General features: G+C 41.7%; 1 protein-coding gene across 2 annotated transcripts; it reads left to right on the top strand.

Annotated features, from left to right (window-relative positions):
• Positions 1-9,295: 9,295 nt before the first annotated feature.
• LOC119357293 (NAC domain-containing protein 30-like) lies at positions 9,296-12,052 on the top strand. Of its 2 annotated transcripts, none has more exons than XM_037624287.1 (4): positions 9,296-9,422; positions 10,635-10,861; positions 10,996-11,309; positions 11,413-12,052. In XM_037624287.1, the coding sequence occupies exons 2-4, from the start codon at positions 10,678-10,680 to the stop codon at positions 11,830-11,832; spliced, it is 918 nt and encodes a 305-aa protein (XP_037480184.1). In that variant the 5' UTR covers positions 9,296-9,422; positions 10,635-10,677; the 3' UTR covers positions 11,833-12,052. The 2 variants fall into 2 exon arrangements, with proteins under 2 accessions (XP_037480184.1, XP_037480185.1); XM_037624288.1 differs by lacking the exon at positions 9,296-9,422 and adding an exon at positions 9,802-10,456.
• The last annotated feature ends 4,857 nt before the right edge of the window (positions 12,053-16,909 follow it).

The raw sequence follows: 16,909 nt of genomic DNA on the forward strand, positions 1-16,909 counted from the left end.
TGTGTATTGTTTTTCAGAATGTATCAAAACGTAAAAGTATGAATTTTGATTTTTTTTTTTAAATTCGGCCTCTATGGTGCGCGTCCTCCATTCAAAAATTTCCGTACGTAGAAGGCTGTGTCTTTAGTAAGCTATTTTCCCAAAAGAAAAGACTAAACAACTGTGATCTTTGTTGAAGTTCCTTTGTTCCCTCCCAGCTATCATACTCATGCGTACAGGACAGGACAACAATCAACTCACGCGTCCGTCCACTACCGGAAAAGGATAGCTAGCTAGGGACATGAAAGGAAAAGGAGACCACGCATTGATATAAAGCGATCGATCTTCGGAGACCAACAGCACGCGTTTCATGTTGAAATTCTCGCTCGTCCCGAGCATTAGCTACGTACGCAAATGCGTTGTGTTGTGGTAACCTCTTCGTGTATACTGTAGATCAGAATATTGGGGTGGGTGTCTTCTTATCTCTTTCGTTCATATTTCCCATTTTTCCACCGAATTAATCTGTAGATGGCACGTTGATTCAGTACATGAATGCTGCATTAATTGTGCCGTGTGATGCTGCACGCATGCAGGCAGGCCGGTGTAGTGGCACACATATTAGTATTTTTAGGGAAAGTGGCACCGACATTTATTTATTTTGACGGAAAGTGGCACAAATATTTTATTCCGCACACGGGCAGTAGTCTAGTCATGCTCATGCATGCAAAAGGTAACCGACCGAAAGAAAATGCTACCATGTGACATGATTTGTCTGAGTTAAACTCGCTGTCATGCAAATCTTCTAGAAGCTTTGAGCTTGGTATATACTCCCTCCTTTCTGGTTTATAGGGCTTATCTCGAAATTTTAGTTTTTTCTATTTTATAAGGCTCAATTTGGTTGTTCCCCATCGCATGTTCAGACTTTAAGGTGCATTAAATCATTGCATGTAAATATTAAGAGAAAACTGACCAATGCATGCACTTTATGCATGCATGCATTGCAATTAATGCATTCGTAAGCATAATTTTTTAAGGAAAACAAGATCATTAATTGGGTGCTTTTGCAAACTACAAAAAATATTTCACCACTCATCATCTACCTTGGGTGGTGAGATTTTTGAATTGAGCCTTATAAACTGGAAAGAAGGGAGTACTCTCTTCGTCGGCGATTAAATGTACATCTAGCTTTGGTCGTAAGTCAAAGTTTTAAAACTTTGACCAACTTTACAGAAAAAAGTAACAACATTTATGACATTAAAGTAGTATCATCAGATTCGTTTTGAAATGTACTTTTGTAATATACCAATTTTATGTCATATATGTTATTACAATACTTTATAAAGTTGGTTAAAATTTTAAAACTTTGTCTTGGAAAAAAAAAAGTAGTAGCACACTTACTCATGGACGGAGGGAGTACTATCGTACATATTTTCGAGAGGCTTTCAAAAGTGGAAAGTTGAACATGCATTGTAGATTAGGCCATCTTCAAAGCGGACCCTCAAAGTGGCGTTATATGTCAAGACCATGGTGTTCGGAAGTTCAACTGGGTCCAAGTGTCCGCGGATCAGTGCACATGTATGATTTTCGGTAAACTGGCCTCAGACTTGGAAGGACGTTTGCGGTAGTTCGGACATCCGCCAGACCAATCAAAAGACATCACGTAACCTCTTTCTATACAGACCGCGGAAAGTCACTAGCTGTTGCTCTTTAAGGGAAGTTTAGCACGTGAGTTTTGGCAGAAGGTGGCCATGCTTTGGCGGAAGTTGATTGGCTTGTTTCACTTTAGCATTCGGCGGAAGCATTTAATTCAATTTAGCATTTGGCCAAAGCATGAAGGCTTTGACATAGCTAGTTTTTTTTTCTTGGTCTCCATTGCTTCTATTTAAGATGCTAGTTGCTCCACAGCAAAATGTTTGAAGCATTTGACAGAAGCATGTTTGGAGTAACAGACGCGTCCTGCGGACAGATAATTTATCCATTTAAGAAGATACCGTTGGAGATGCCCTTACGTAACAAATGCAATGTGGATTCGGAGGGAACTACAGTATTAGATACAGAGACAGATGTGAGGCCCCCACAAAAACCGACCATTTAGAGAGAGAATCATCAGAGCACCGACCAGCTTGCTTTGTACTATGCTGTAACAGAAAGAGATCAAGGAGACACAAGCAAGCGTCCAAACTAACGGAAGAAGTGACCACCAAAAAGAAACTAGAATGCTGATTGGACCCGTCTTCCTTTCTTTCTTTCTACGAAAAAGATAACTCGCTACTCGATGTCGCAATTATCTAAAGGAGGTCAAGAACAGAAATCCAAAAGTTCAATATATATATGTAGGGTCGCGCTATTCGTCACCCTAAATGAGGAATAGTAACACTATATATAGTGTTACTATTCATCAACCAGGATGCAGAATAAGTTATTCTTCACCCGAAGTAATCTTATGATCGCTTCATAAATAAATTATGTTTCAAATACAAATAGTTACATTCATATTGATTCACTACATATGTAGTGTTATTATTCATCAAGCAGGATGCAGAATAAGTTATTCTTCACCCGAAGTAATCTTACAATCGCTTCATAAATAAATTACATTTCAAATACAAATAGTTACATTTATATTGATTCACTACATAAAATATGGTATAAGAAAACAAAAAAATAGGTTATAAGACCAGAAATATCGCATTTTATGTATGTTTTACACTATGTTTTTACGTTCGTAATTTCACGTAACATAAAATATTTTTACGGGGAGTATATATTTTCTTACGTTCTCTTTTTACGTATGAAATAAGACAAAATTTAAGAAAACTAAAAATACGGTGGATTGACGTCAAACTAGAGAGGGATGAAGAATAACTATATCTATATCTAGACACACACTACGTATTTGCGTTTGGTCGTAGAAACCTGAAGCGAGACTAATCAACAGTGGTAACCAAGGCGGAGATCTTCCGAGATCCGACGCGGACACAAAGAAATTGTTCAGGATTCTTCTTTGACAAGTGACCAAGCTAGACGCGGCCGGTGTGTCATGGTCGCCGTCGCTGCTGTCGCGTCTCGCCATCGTGTAACCGCCGGAGCAATAAAAACGATCTCGATTGCAACCTACGATGAATAGTACTCGACCCAGCTCCAGTATGCTTGTTCGTTCCTTTTCTATAGAAAGAAAAGGCCGGAATCAATTAGAAGCCAATAAAGTGAGAGTGACCGGCATGTATTTGATCGGCAGATCGGTGCACGCGTAGTAGTGAAATGTGTGGCCATGAATTGCAGGCAGCATCGATGGACCGTTCAACTCAGCGAGCAGCAGCTATCTTATCTTGCTTGGCAGCGATGGCTGGGTGCATGCACTATATTTGAAGGCAAATGAGCAGAAGAAGAAGATGCAGTAGGTGTCCCGTGCTTGAGCTAATCCAGCTGGTTCCCGAAATGCAGTAGGTGTCCCCCGCATGCACTATATATATACACATCGTTGCATTTAAGCTTTAAACCATTATTAGAGTATCTACAACTACAACCAGAACCCTCAACTTTCACCCCAAAGGTCCGCACGGACTCATAGGAGTCATATTAGCCCAGTCCGGTTGTAGATGCTCTTAGCATCCATCCTTTTTCTTCCAAAGCCAGGCAAAAGCTTTGCAAGTTATACTTGGTGTGATCTAAACACGTGGAATGTACATCGGGTTCATAGTAACCCCATAAAGAACTACTTCACCAAAGAAAAATCAAGTCTCTCCATTTAAAAAAATAGATCATATATGCATATCGTGGACGAGTAAAAACATGCACACAAATCACAGTAGTGAAAGATTCCGAAAGTATTTTTTTTCGTGGTACCTGCTTACTAAAAACATCAGAATGGTTCATGTTTTCTTTTAATAATTTGTGCCATGTGTATACTAAGACGTCTGAATTGTTCATATTTTTTCATTCTAATTTACTGCCACATGCGATGGACTAAAGAGCCCAGGTTCGGATTCACCACCTCCTATTTAATTTGAGCATAGCTCCTACTATGCTCAACTCATTTTTTTAGTATATATAAAAAGGATGGAAAAGACATTAATTTTCTCTCTTGTTCATCGTATATGTGAAACCGGTCACATTTTTGGTCTGGTGTTTGCCCTTACTCGTGTAGTGATAGCCCGAATGTCTTGTCCTTGTCTCTTCTTGACTCAGTTGAATTCTTGCTTGATTTTCATGAATTCATGTACAAAAGAATTAAGATAAAATTAGTTTTATTCAGTGGAAGGATCTATCCACCCCAATAGGATAGCGATCGTCTGAGTAACATCTATCATCACCACCTACGCGGTCCGTGTTGAATCTACTTTTCTTCAATTCAAAACTGAAAAACGACACCTCATTTCCGTGTTGAAATTTTAGTAACTATACATCCAATTAACTATCTAGCAACCAACACAAATCGAAAATGTATAGTGCTGTGTGGCTGGTGATTGATCTAGCTAGCTCCACGTATATATAGCCGTCAGCCGAGGTCGACCTGCTACTGTCACTAGACCATTCATTGGTTTATCAGTCGGACCCGCCTCCTAGTTGCACTGCCCAACTGAGCATGTTATGTCTGGGCTGGACAAGTGTTGGACACTCAAGCTCGAGTCAATCGACACATCTTCTCAGTCTTTTTCGCACTCAACTTTAGTTTCTACTCAGTGAGTGAACAACTACATTTCTTTTTTTGTCATGACAATAGTATTAGTACTACCGAGTTACTGATTGGTGCGGAGCCAGAAATTAAACAAGAGAAGAAGGAGGAGACAAGGATCACAAAAATAATAGTAGCTAGCTAGGGATGAATTGGACCTTGAGAGCAAAATTGGTAAGGTATCGACTAGCCTAGCTATTTACACTTTGTGTAGCTTGGATTCGAAAGGGTGTCTTCTTCGGTTGTCTCTTTCATCCTTAACTCACACATCTCCAGTGAATTAAAATATTAGATGACACGTCCATTCAGTACGTACATAAATGGACGGCAGTACTGCAATTCTACCGAACTGTCGATGAGAGTAATCAGACACTCGTACGACTACAATATACCGTACTGGCAAGGGGCCGGGTACGTGCATTTCTTCAACGCACACGTTGTGCGTTCTTGTCTCCTAAAAAAACACGTTGTGCGTTGTTGTCCCCTCAAAAAAACAAGAACACGTTGTGAAGCAGTATGCATGCATGCACGCATATGCTGGTCTCACATCGTCTGGTGCAGTGGTATTTACATTTTATTATGCAGAGGGACAATAGTCTATGTGATAGTTGGAGGATCGCTAGGAAATCGAACCAACCGGACTCTTTTGCAGGAGTAGTCTACTTAGGACACAGCAACGAAAAGAGATGCAAGCAAGCGTGCAGACGAAAAGTAGAGGAGACAACGCCAAAAAGCAGGCGGGCACAAAAAGAAACAAGAATGCAGTTTAATTGGACCCGTCTTTTGTCCGGCCAGTCATCTTGCAACAAAAGGAGAATGGTGGATCTAGGACAGAAAGCAGCTAACAAAAGGTAGTAGATGATCAATATATGTACGTTCTCATACGTGCGCCTTGTGGAAACTCGAAGCCAGATTAACAGTGTAACAATGGCGGACCGAGATCTTCCAAGATCCGAAGAAGATAGAAAGAAGCTCTCCTGGATTCTTCTTTGAGCAGTGACCAAGCTAGTCGGGCGTACAGGGGTGCCCTTGCCATCATCGTCGCTATCGTCTCTAGCAGTCAAGTAACGTCCGCTGCAATAACAACGATCTCGATTGCACCCTGTGAATAGTCGTACTCCTCCAAGTAGCAGCTACCATTTGTTCTCTCCTTCTCTAGACAAAGAAAAGGCAAGAACCAATTAGAAACGGAGCAAGAATCATTCAGGATGTGAGGGTGACTGGCATTCATCGATTGAAGCAAACCGTTCAAACCCGGCAGCAGCTTTCTTTTCTTCCTTGGCAGCGATGGGTGCAGCACTATGCAGGCCAAGAAGAAGAAGAAGATGAAGTATGTCCCCCCTCCTCGCGCCAATCTAGACTGTTCCCGCAATGACCGATGGACTAGCGTGCCAATTTCCATTGCTGCTTTAAATCAATTACAACCTCCGTCCTGCTTTATTAGTCCCCATTATATTTTTTGTCAAATTTTGATCATAAATTTAACTAACGAAATGTTCATGCATGTTCCCAAAATTTGTATCATTGGAAACTATGTTCAAATACAAATCCAACGGTATAATTTTTGTTAACATACATTAACATTTTGTTATTTGAATATTTGATCAAAATTTGGCATAAATTACAAAGAGTATCAATAAACCAGAACGGAGGTAGTATTTAGCCTCCATCGTTTTCTTAGAAAGCGACACAGAAGATATCAATGAATGAAAATGTTGTGCGTATGACGCTTTACCATATGACGCTTGTACGATGCTAATATGGAACATGGAGAACGGTAAATTGCACATGCCACGCAGCAACATGTGGGGTTTCATCTAGTATATACAGGATCCGACAAAAAATTCACTAATTTTCTCAGTCACCCTCGTAATGATGGCCTGAATATCTTGGCCGTGCATTGAGAATTCAATGTTGAATTCTTGCTTCATTTCTCATTACTAAAAGAATTATTGTTTTTACTCAGTAATTCGTTTACAAAACAGTAATATTAGTCGTATTCAATCGAAGAATCCATCAACCCTGAAGAGGATAGCGATGGAGCGAGGGACAGACGGTGCCGTGTCATCACCACGCACGCGTTCCGTGTTGAATCTATTAATCCTGGAATGAAATTCAAACTGGAAAACGACACTGCGGTTTCCATGTTGAATATTAGTTACCATGCATAAACATAACTATCTAGAGGAGCATCCGACAGAAGACGAATATGTTGAGTGCTCCAAAAGTAGTTGTCAGTCGAGATTGACCTTTAACTGTTGTGTTTATAAACGAGATCACTGTGCATTATTCATAGCTCGGACCATGACCCCCTGATGATACAGAAGCCAGACACGTGTCCACTTCCTATACCACCATTCTGCGCTAGGTTTGGCAACGCTTTTTTCCCGGTTTTTTTCTTGATCTACCTCAACCTGTGGAAACGTATGCGTACACACTGATCCAGACATGCGTAGAGCTACTGTCGATCCGTACACGCTGCTCGACCAAAATTAATCTTCTGAGTGACACTGTACGTGGAGCTAGCTACTGTCTGCGTACGTATTCATGTGTGTTGCTCTGCTCAATTAATATTTACGCGTAACATCTCAATTACCATTAGCGGTCACTGATATATATATAATCTGAGACCAATAATCTATCTCTTTTTATAGGGAGGTTTCTTCCGGGACCAACCTATTGTTGATAAGTATTTATCAATATCTAGCATCGCAAATACTCCTACAGCACAACACGCTTTTTAGTGTTGTGTACGTCTCACAACTTGCATCCATCAGCATGTACAGTCGTGTACTATAAACCGAGTTAACTATGATTTGTGTATTCTACCCGCTCAGCCCAATATAATGCAGCCGTAACGTAGGATGCAAGCAACACAGTGGAGAAATATACACACAGCTTGCACTGGTATCTATAATATATTTTTCCGATAAAGGACTGTTGGATTTCTATTACCGCTAATTAACTATCTGACCTAAGTGATTTCTTTATTTCGTTTTTGCTTTTTCCCAGTGGTGTAATTTGCAGCTTTTTTCAATCAGTGGACTTAAACTTGGTTATTATGTCTCAGTCAATAATGCAGTATGCGTGAGATATTACATTGAGATCTGTGTAAATTTTCTTTTTGATTTTTTCTTTTTTACATGTTATGTCACTTGGCTGAGACTTGGTTAAATCTCAGTTTGACCGAGACCTATCCACACACATTTTCAATTGAGACCGCCATAGGTGCATGAGCAAAAAAATCATGTCAGTTCTAATCCAACAGGTGGCGTCTACCAAATTCTTCCACCATTGACTGATCCAGCGCCGTCTAGACCGCTGGCTGCCGCCATCCAGGGCCGGCGACGCCCCATATCAACCTCTGGCAACCTTCCAACTGGGGTGCCGTTGTTGGGACGTCCCAGGCTGGGGTCATTCTCATCCTGGGCCTCGCCGGCGTTCCTGCGTCTTGCTGTGCACGCCACACCCGGAGCTATGTGTAGACAGTAGAGAATCGACACATAGCTCATCCAGCAACTTCAGTTGCCTGAAATCGCAACTTCAGTTGCCTGACAAACAGCAAAACTGTTGATAATTTATATTCCAATAGTATTCTCTGTCTGGTGGTGCTCATCCAGTACTACTATTGGTTAGATTATGAATGGATGGCGGCTCAGATTAACTAATCAGATAGCGCTAATTTGCAATATATGTTGTATGGATCCGTCTAATCTATGCATAAGATACGAAGCATGCAGCGACATGTCCTGATCAAAAGATCAAAATGGGCGGCCACGGGCATGCACATGCCATGATGTGCACAATCTTGGCAAGTAAATCCCAGATTGAGTAGAAGCATTGCATTCACCAAGCCAGACAGCGACAACTCAGAACCTCTACCATAAAATATACGGTACAGTACAGTGCGTACGTAGTATTCCTAGTGCTGTATAAAGACAGTGGGACATGACCTGTATAAAGAAAAGATAGTGTGACAGGATGGATAAGCAATTATTGGCTGCGCACTGCCCGAGGATGATTCGCTCGCCGGTGGGAGGCCAACCAGTAATAAGTACCTCCGATTTTCCACAAGGGATCATTTCCTCATTGTATCTGTACCAACGTAATATTGAGCTAGGCAGGTTAATGTGTGTTGTCCCCGCAAAAAAGAAAAAGATAAAGGCTAACGTGTGTTGCAAGTAGGGAAGATAGATAGTCAGTCTTGCACACCAATATAACGGCGGCGGTAAAGCTAGATAGCTACTTGATCAGCTGACAGAGACTGATGACTGATGCGGAGCGACAGACAACCGAAATATGCTACTGCATGGATTTGTGAGTGGGGGTGGTCGCTACTCAGCTAGCTAACTTAAATCATATGAATTCTTCTTCCTAGCCGACCAAATAGACAGCCACCACCAGTACCACCACCCCCCGGCTAGCCGAGTAGCCACCCCCACGCGCAATCCAGGGCTTTTCACTAGAAGAGATCGATTATCCCGGCCCCGGCCTGTCCTCTCTCACTAACCTGTCACTGTCAGTGCAAAAAATCGACTGGTGGATGTGATCAGCCAGGGATATGTGTGCTTCCAATCCAGTGCTTTCTGGGTTATATAAATAGGGCTCCAATCAGGCTTACCTGGCTACCAACCTCATTCGTACTTAGTACTACTGCAATTGCAATTGAGCGCCTCACAAGAACTACCGTCTGGTGATCCTCTGCTGCTACCTCGATCGTTCCCCAGCTGCTTAGTTGCATCTTCTTCTTCATCTTCACCACGGTTTGGTGAGTCCCCACCCTATGATATCGTATGGTTCTATTTGTATATACTCCTATGTACTTTGCATGTCAATTATTTTGTTTGGTCGAGGACAACCAGCGAGTTCTGTACACGACGCTAGCTAGTCACGAGTCACGGCCGATCGATGAGCCTCGCTACTTTTAGTGCAGTGTGGTACCACCAGCTAGCTAGTACGTACTTCCATGTATAGCTAGCATATGCTACTACACCGGTAGAGAAGGGGACAATATGCACTTCCATGCTAAAGTGACCACCATATTCCTGCTGGTACTCCTCATAGACTCATACTGGTACGTACTCCTTGTTGAGTTTGAATTGAGGTTGAAATTCGTCTCTGCAATGGATCGACGTCCCTCCGAAACCATATTCCTGCGCTGGTACTCATAGTACATCGATGCAGTCGAGATGAGCCTGAAAAAATTCGTCTCTGCGAGATCTGTACGTACATACCTGTAGTTGAGTCCTCTAGTCCACCACAAAATTGACCAGAGACCCAATCTTCTCTCTCTGACCGTAGTGTAGGGTACGTGTCTAGTACCAGTAGGCCGGCGCAGAAAAATGATGGAAACTACAGGGAGAGAGGTGGTGGTGGATGTGTGGAGGGGAGACTAATCCTGAAGTGCACTCAAAGAAACATGCTGGCTTTGCATTCATGCCCCTAAAACCTTCACTCTCACAGCTCCTATAGGCAGCATCCACTGCTGGTCCTTTTCATTCCTCTTTTCTCTTCTATCTTCTTCCATTCCCACTTTACATTACAAGCTAGACCACACTACGCGCATAAATCCATGCCATCAAGTGCTTGCAATCAGCCTAGATTACAATTGTACTTTGTCCTCAGAAAATGGACCCAGGACATGATTGCAGTGCACTTATAGTAGATAGAGAGACATATTTGGTGTGGGCTATATAGACTGCTAGAGCTAGATTACAATATAAATAGCAGTTCATACGAGCGTGCGCATCCGTGTGCTCTGCTATGCTTGCTGTCAAGCGTCTGTGGTCACCTCTCATTCCAGTGAGTGCAGCAGCCCTGATGCTTTTCTATATCTCTGGCTATATATAAAGATCTTCTTCACCTTCTTTGGTCCACAAGCATACAACATAGATGCACTATCCATCGATCGGTGGACCAGCTAGTACCATTTTTGCCCCTCTCTTGTAGTAAGTTGAAAAGGTTGTGCGCTTGATTTCAGTTCAGAGGACATCAAGCTAGCTTGCTACCAGGCAGGAAGGTAGATGCTAGCAATGGAGCAGCACAACTATCAGGAGGAGTCCTGTGTTCCGCCGGGGTTCAGGTTCCACCCCACTCAGGAGGAGCTGGTGGGGTACTACCTGGCCAGGAAGGTGGCCGCCCAGAAGATCGACCTCGACATCATCCAGGAGGTTGATCTCTACAGGATCGAGCCTTGGGACCTCCAAGGTACTACTCATCTGAATTTTGGAAGTTGTTTTGTAGCTTCTACTCCATCCATTCCAAAATACTTGTCGTGGTTTTAGTAGTATTCTATTGAGGTGGTGATTCACGTTGAATATTAACAAAAATGGATGGTGTAGAGAAGTGCGGCGGCGGCAGGAGCGGACGGGGAGCACGTCAGATGGCGGAGGAGGAGCAGTCATCGTCGGAGTGGTACTTCTTCAGCTTCAAGGACCGCAAGTACCCCAGCGGCACGCGCACCAACCGTGCCACGGCGGCCGGGTTCTGGAAGGCCACCGGCCGCGACAAGCCGGTGATGTCGTCGAGGAGCCGAGGGGTCATTGGCATGAGGAAAACGCTGGTGTTCTACAGGGGCCGTGCGCCTAATGGTAGGAAGACCGACTGGATCATCCATGAGTACCGCCTCCAGACAAATGAGCACGCGCCCACACAGGTTTTTCTTCAGTTCCTCTTCTTCCTCCTCCTGTTACACGCCTACACCTCTTCTTCTTCTTGAGAATCTCGCGTTGATGATGACCATGATGATGATGATGCAGGAGGAAGGTTGGGTGGTGTGCCGGGCGTTCCAGAAGCCGGCGCCGAACCAGAGGCCGTCCTACATCTTCCCGGCATACCCTGCAGCTCCAGGCCTCGGGGGCTACTACGACGCGCAGCCATGGCTGCACGGCCAAGGCGGCGACATCCATTACCTGCAGAGCACGGCAGGCGCTGCCAGTGCCGGCGGCGTCGAATTCCCTGGCCAGGGCATCCAGTACCCTGACGACGTGCTGGAGTCTAAGCAGAGTCTCTTCGGCAACATCCCGCAGCTGATCGAGAGCCCGCCGACGACCACCGCCGTTGCCGGTTGCGGCGACGCCGGCTACGACATCGTCCAGCAGGGACAGGGGGCGGCCGGCATCGACTGGAACTTCCTGGACAGCCTGCTATCCACGTCGCAGCTGCACCTACAGCAGTGAAGTAGAGTTAGCAGACATACCTACCGTAGCAGCATCGATTTCATTGGATACATGATTTGCTAATAATTAGTTAATACTATCATTGAGTACAGATAGTAGATGATGTTGCACTGCACACTTGGTTGTACCTAGATAGACTACTCTGTTTCACTCACTGAGTCCATGTGTCTACTGTAGATCACTCTGTTCCACTTACTGAATATATGTGTTTCACTGTAGACTACTCTGCATCACCTACTAAATTTCAGCGACATTTAATTTATCGTACTCATGATTTGCTAATACAGGCAGTGTAGAGCCTTAGATGGTGGACCTCCATGTCCATGTGTTTGAGTTGCACCTGGTTGACAATTGTACCTAGCATAGTAGCGTGTGTTCTAGTTTACAACAGACCACTGTTTTGGTTACCGGTCGAAATTTCAAGATTTCCCATGGTTACCGCGTATTTCCGTGCCCCTCGGTAAATCACCATACCGAGCAAAAAATACCATTTTTCTTGAATTTTTTGAATTTAAACGCTCGATTTACTGTAAAGTACGTAGGATCTAATTAATGCCATGAGAGTTGGTTCTAGCGTGTTGGTAGCAACCTAGTTCCTGTTTTAAGAGGTCTCTAGTTCGAATATTCGTTCATTCGCTTATTTGAATTCAAAATTCAACTACAAAATTTGCTCGAAATATTCTCGGTATTTCTCGGTATTTCGCGGGAACCGTGGTAACCACATTTATCAGTCCCCCTCGATAAAATTGCCTCATTCGGTAACCAAAACCTTGCAACAGACACACAGAGCACTCTGTTTCACTCAATGATGAATCTGTTGAACAGCTGATCATCATCACAAAGTGTATGTAAATGTTTCACTCAATGATGAACCTTTCATTTCAACATACGCGTGAGATAACTTTGGTTGATCTTTCTGGGTCGTACGCAAACGGTTAATTAAATGTCTGATGTGCCTACGGAGATTATTTAACATCGATCGAGCGCGATAGTGAGTGGATTAATTGAGTTTCCCTGTCAATCATCTTTTCTGGTGTAAATTAAATTTACGCGTCATGGGATTGTAGGTTTGAGTCGTAATTAAGTGGAGATGCAGAAAGACGGATGGTTCTCCTACTCGCCATCTATAGTCAACAAAGTGACAGTGATTTGCACTACCATGATAAGTACTCCCTCCGTAAATTAATATAAGAGTGTTTAGATCACTAAAATAGTGATCCAAACACTCTTATATTAGTTTACAGAGGGAGTATATATCTCGAGTACATACTGTTGCTTGTGGCTGCTGTATAATGTTGATCATTAAAATGTTCTTTTCTGACCGGGATCAATCGGTTGGTGAATACTTATGAGATCGATGAAATACATAATATGCAGAAAGGAAGGGGAATTAATTCTGCTACATAAACTTAGTAAAAATCATAGTTCTGGAATTTTATAAATTACGGGATATAAAGCAAATGTGTAGGTATTCCTTACTCATAGGAGTTTCTATCGTGTGGCAATGGTATTTTGCAAATAAGCCACTAATAAAAAAAATCATCTTTTCCTGTCACAATATCACTAATTATCGTGTTACGTTGCGGTTTTCACATAGGGCACTAACATCATCGTCGTTACCATCCATATTACTACTTTTTAATGCAACATTCACTAATATTTTTAAACGAGTTGAGCATAACTATACTTGACATAGATGCTTGCATTTTTCTTGATTTTATTCCATGCTTACGGTGCTATTTTCTTCGGAGTACCGTGTGTGCGTGGCAAGTGTGTCTATCTCAAAATCTGCCAACTCAATATGTTGAAAGTGTTCATAGGGTTGTGTATGTGTGCATGTGTTTTGTGAGCATCTATGTATGTACTGTGTTTCACAAACGAATGTATCTTTTCAAAACAAAATACATGCCACACTTTTTCAAAATTATGTGGAGACCTACATTTTTATTGCCCTTTTCCCCTAAGTATACATGTAATCGTATCTAATTAAAAAAATCATGTCTTACAATTCTTTTATCATGGTGTATTACAAATATATTACAAGAATCATACTCTACCAGAAACAAAATAAAGCAAAACATGACACGCCGCGGTATTAACCGTATACGTGAATATCTGCCACAATTTCTTGTCATTAGGTGCAACTAATTCAACAAGTGCTTAAATTTATTTTTGGACTATGCCATGTATGATAATAATTCGTGCGTGCAAATCACAAAATGGGAGTACTATGTTTACCATGGGCCATTCTAAAAGTGATACATGAAGAAAATTAAAATCTAAAGGGAACATGTTATTAATTTTTTTACTAAGCATAAGAGTATGCGCGTTCCGAAAACCATAGACTTCTTGCTTTCTTTAATTGCACTTATGTTAGGAAAAAATCGGATAAGCATACGGATAACACTAGTCTATAGCGTGACTACCTCTCGTTACCCTCTGTGTGGCAGCTTTTAAACTTACCACATTTTGAAATATATTCAGGTAGGGATCCTCCCCCCTCCACCCCGGGCTCCATTTTAAAAAAATCCAAGGTTTGTTTCGCATGACCTAGTTCCTGGGATTGCTCGGTTCTTCTTCCAATTACTCTCATTTTCTGTATCCTTGTTTGTGCGTCCTAGCAATGAGATGGAGGCGGCAATGGCATCATGATTGGCGTAATTCTACTTAACCTCCTCAGCATCCCAATGATGTACTACTCAATCCCCACGGTGGTCTTTTAAGGGTTTAGTCTTGTGAACCTAGGCGACCAGCTCTGTTGTATAGTGTGTAAGGTCTGTTCTTCTAACTTAAGATTTTGTGAGGTAGTAACGGTAATGGCAGTAAGATGTTTTTCTTCGACGGGTTTTCTCATGACAATGGTACTCCACTAGTCCATGGAGGCATCCTGCAATAGTAGGTACCCTCAACATGTCATTACAATCGTAAGCTCCTGAAAGTTTCAGTCATATAATTAACCATAGCGTCGGTGAAATAATAATGACAGAACCCAAAGAAACCTTTTTGCCAAGAAGACAACTTTAATTTTACCAATTTGGTATGTTTTATACAAATTCGAAAGGGTTGGACAGATTTTACCCTTCAAAAGAGAAAGTTTTACCTCTGATTTGTATTTTCAGATTTATCCTTGATTTGGATGGCATAATGGAAAAAAATACCTAGGAAAGGAGAGTCATGTTGTTCTTCAACTAGCATGGGAAGGAAAAACAAGCATAACTTCAAGATTTTCAACACATAGAGAGGAAACTTGATATTATTGCAATATGTAAAAGCATATGTTCCTCCCTCATAATAATTTTCACTAGCATCATGAATGAATTCAACAATATAACCATCACATAAAGCATTCTTCTCATGATGCACAAGCACATAAATTTTACTACTCTTCACATAAGCAAAAAATTTCTCATTCGGAATAGTGGGAGCAAACTCAACAAAATAACTATCATGTGAGGCATGATCCAATAGAAAATTAAAATCATGGTGACAAGTTTCATGGTTATCATTATTCTTTATATCATACATGTCATCACAATAATCATCATAGATAGCAACTTTGTTCTTATAATTAATTGGAACCTCTTCCGAAATAGTGGATTCATCAATAAATAAAGTCATGATCTCTCCAAATCCACTTTTATCAATATTATGAAAAGATTCAACACCCTCAAAAATAGTAGGATCATTACTTCCTAAAGTTGACATTCTTCCAAACCCACTTTCATCAATATAATCATCATAAATAGGAGGCATGCTATCATCAAAATAAATTTGCTCATCAAAACTTGGGAGACTAAAAATATCATCTTCATCAAACATAGCATCCCCAAGCTTGTAGCTTTGCATATCATTAGCATCATGGATATTCAAAGAATTCACACTAATAACATTGCAATCATGCTCATCATTCAAATATTTAGTGCCAAACATTTTATGAACTTATTCTTCTAACACTTGAGCACAATTTTCCTTTCCATCATTTTCACGAAGACATTAAAAAGATGAAGCATATGAGACAATCTCAATTCCATTTTTTGTAGTTTTCTTTTATAAACTAAACTAGTGATAAAACAAGAAACTAAAAGATTCAATTGCAAGATCTAAAGATATACCTTCAAGCACTAACCTCCCCGGCAACGGCGCCAGAAAAGATCTTGATGTCTACTACGCAACTTTATTCTTGTAGACTCGTGTTGGGCCTCCAAGCGCAGAGTTTTGTAGGACAGTAGCAAATTTCCCTCAAGTGGATGACATAAGTTTTGTCAATCCGTGGGAGGCATATTATGATCTCTCTCAAACAACCCTGCAACCAAATAAAAAAGAGTCTCTTGTGTCCCCAACACACCTAATACAATGGTATATTATATAGGTGCACTAGTTCGGTGAAGAGATGGTGATACAAGTGTAATATGGATGGTAGATATAGGTTTTTGTAATCTGAAAATATAAAAACAGCAAGGTAGCAAGTGGTAAAAGTGAACGAAAATGGTACTGCAATGCTTGAAAACAAGGCTTAGGGTTCATACTTTCACTAGTGCAAGTTCTCTCAACAATGATAACATAATTAGATCATATGGCAATCCCTCAATGTGCAACAAAGAATCACTCCAAAGTTTCTATCGGAGAACGTAGGACGAAAACGTGCATCAACCCCTATGCATAGATTACACCAATGGCACCTCGGGAATCCGCAAGTTGAGTGCCAAAACATACATCAAGTGAATCAATAGAACATCCCATTGTCTCCACAGATATTCCATCGCAAGACATACATAAAGTGTTCTCAAATCCAATACTTAATCCAACATAATGAAAACGCAAAGAGCAAGACTCAATTCATCACAAGAAGTTAGAGGGGGAGAAACACCATATGATTCAGCTATAATAAGAAAGTTGGCGGTACATCAAGATCGTGCCAAATCAAGAACACGAGAGAGAGAGAGAGATCAAACACATAGCTATTGGTACATACCCTCAGCCCCGACTGTGAACTACTCCCTCCTTGTCATGGAGAGCGTCGGGATGATGAAGATGGCCACCGGTGATGGTTTCCCCCTCCGGCGGGGTGTCGGAACGG

The sequence above is a fragment of the Triticum dicoccoides genome, chromosome 2A (genome assembly GCF_002162155.2).
Source record: "Triticum dicoccoides isolate Atlit2015 ecotype Zavitan chromosome 2A, WEW_v2.0, whole genome shotgun sequence".
Classification (NCBI taxonomy): domain Eukaryota; kingdom Viridiplantae; phylum Streptophyta; class Magnoliopsida; order Poales; family Poaceae; genus Triticum; species Triticum dicoccoides.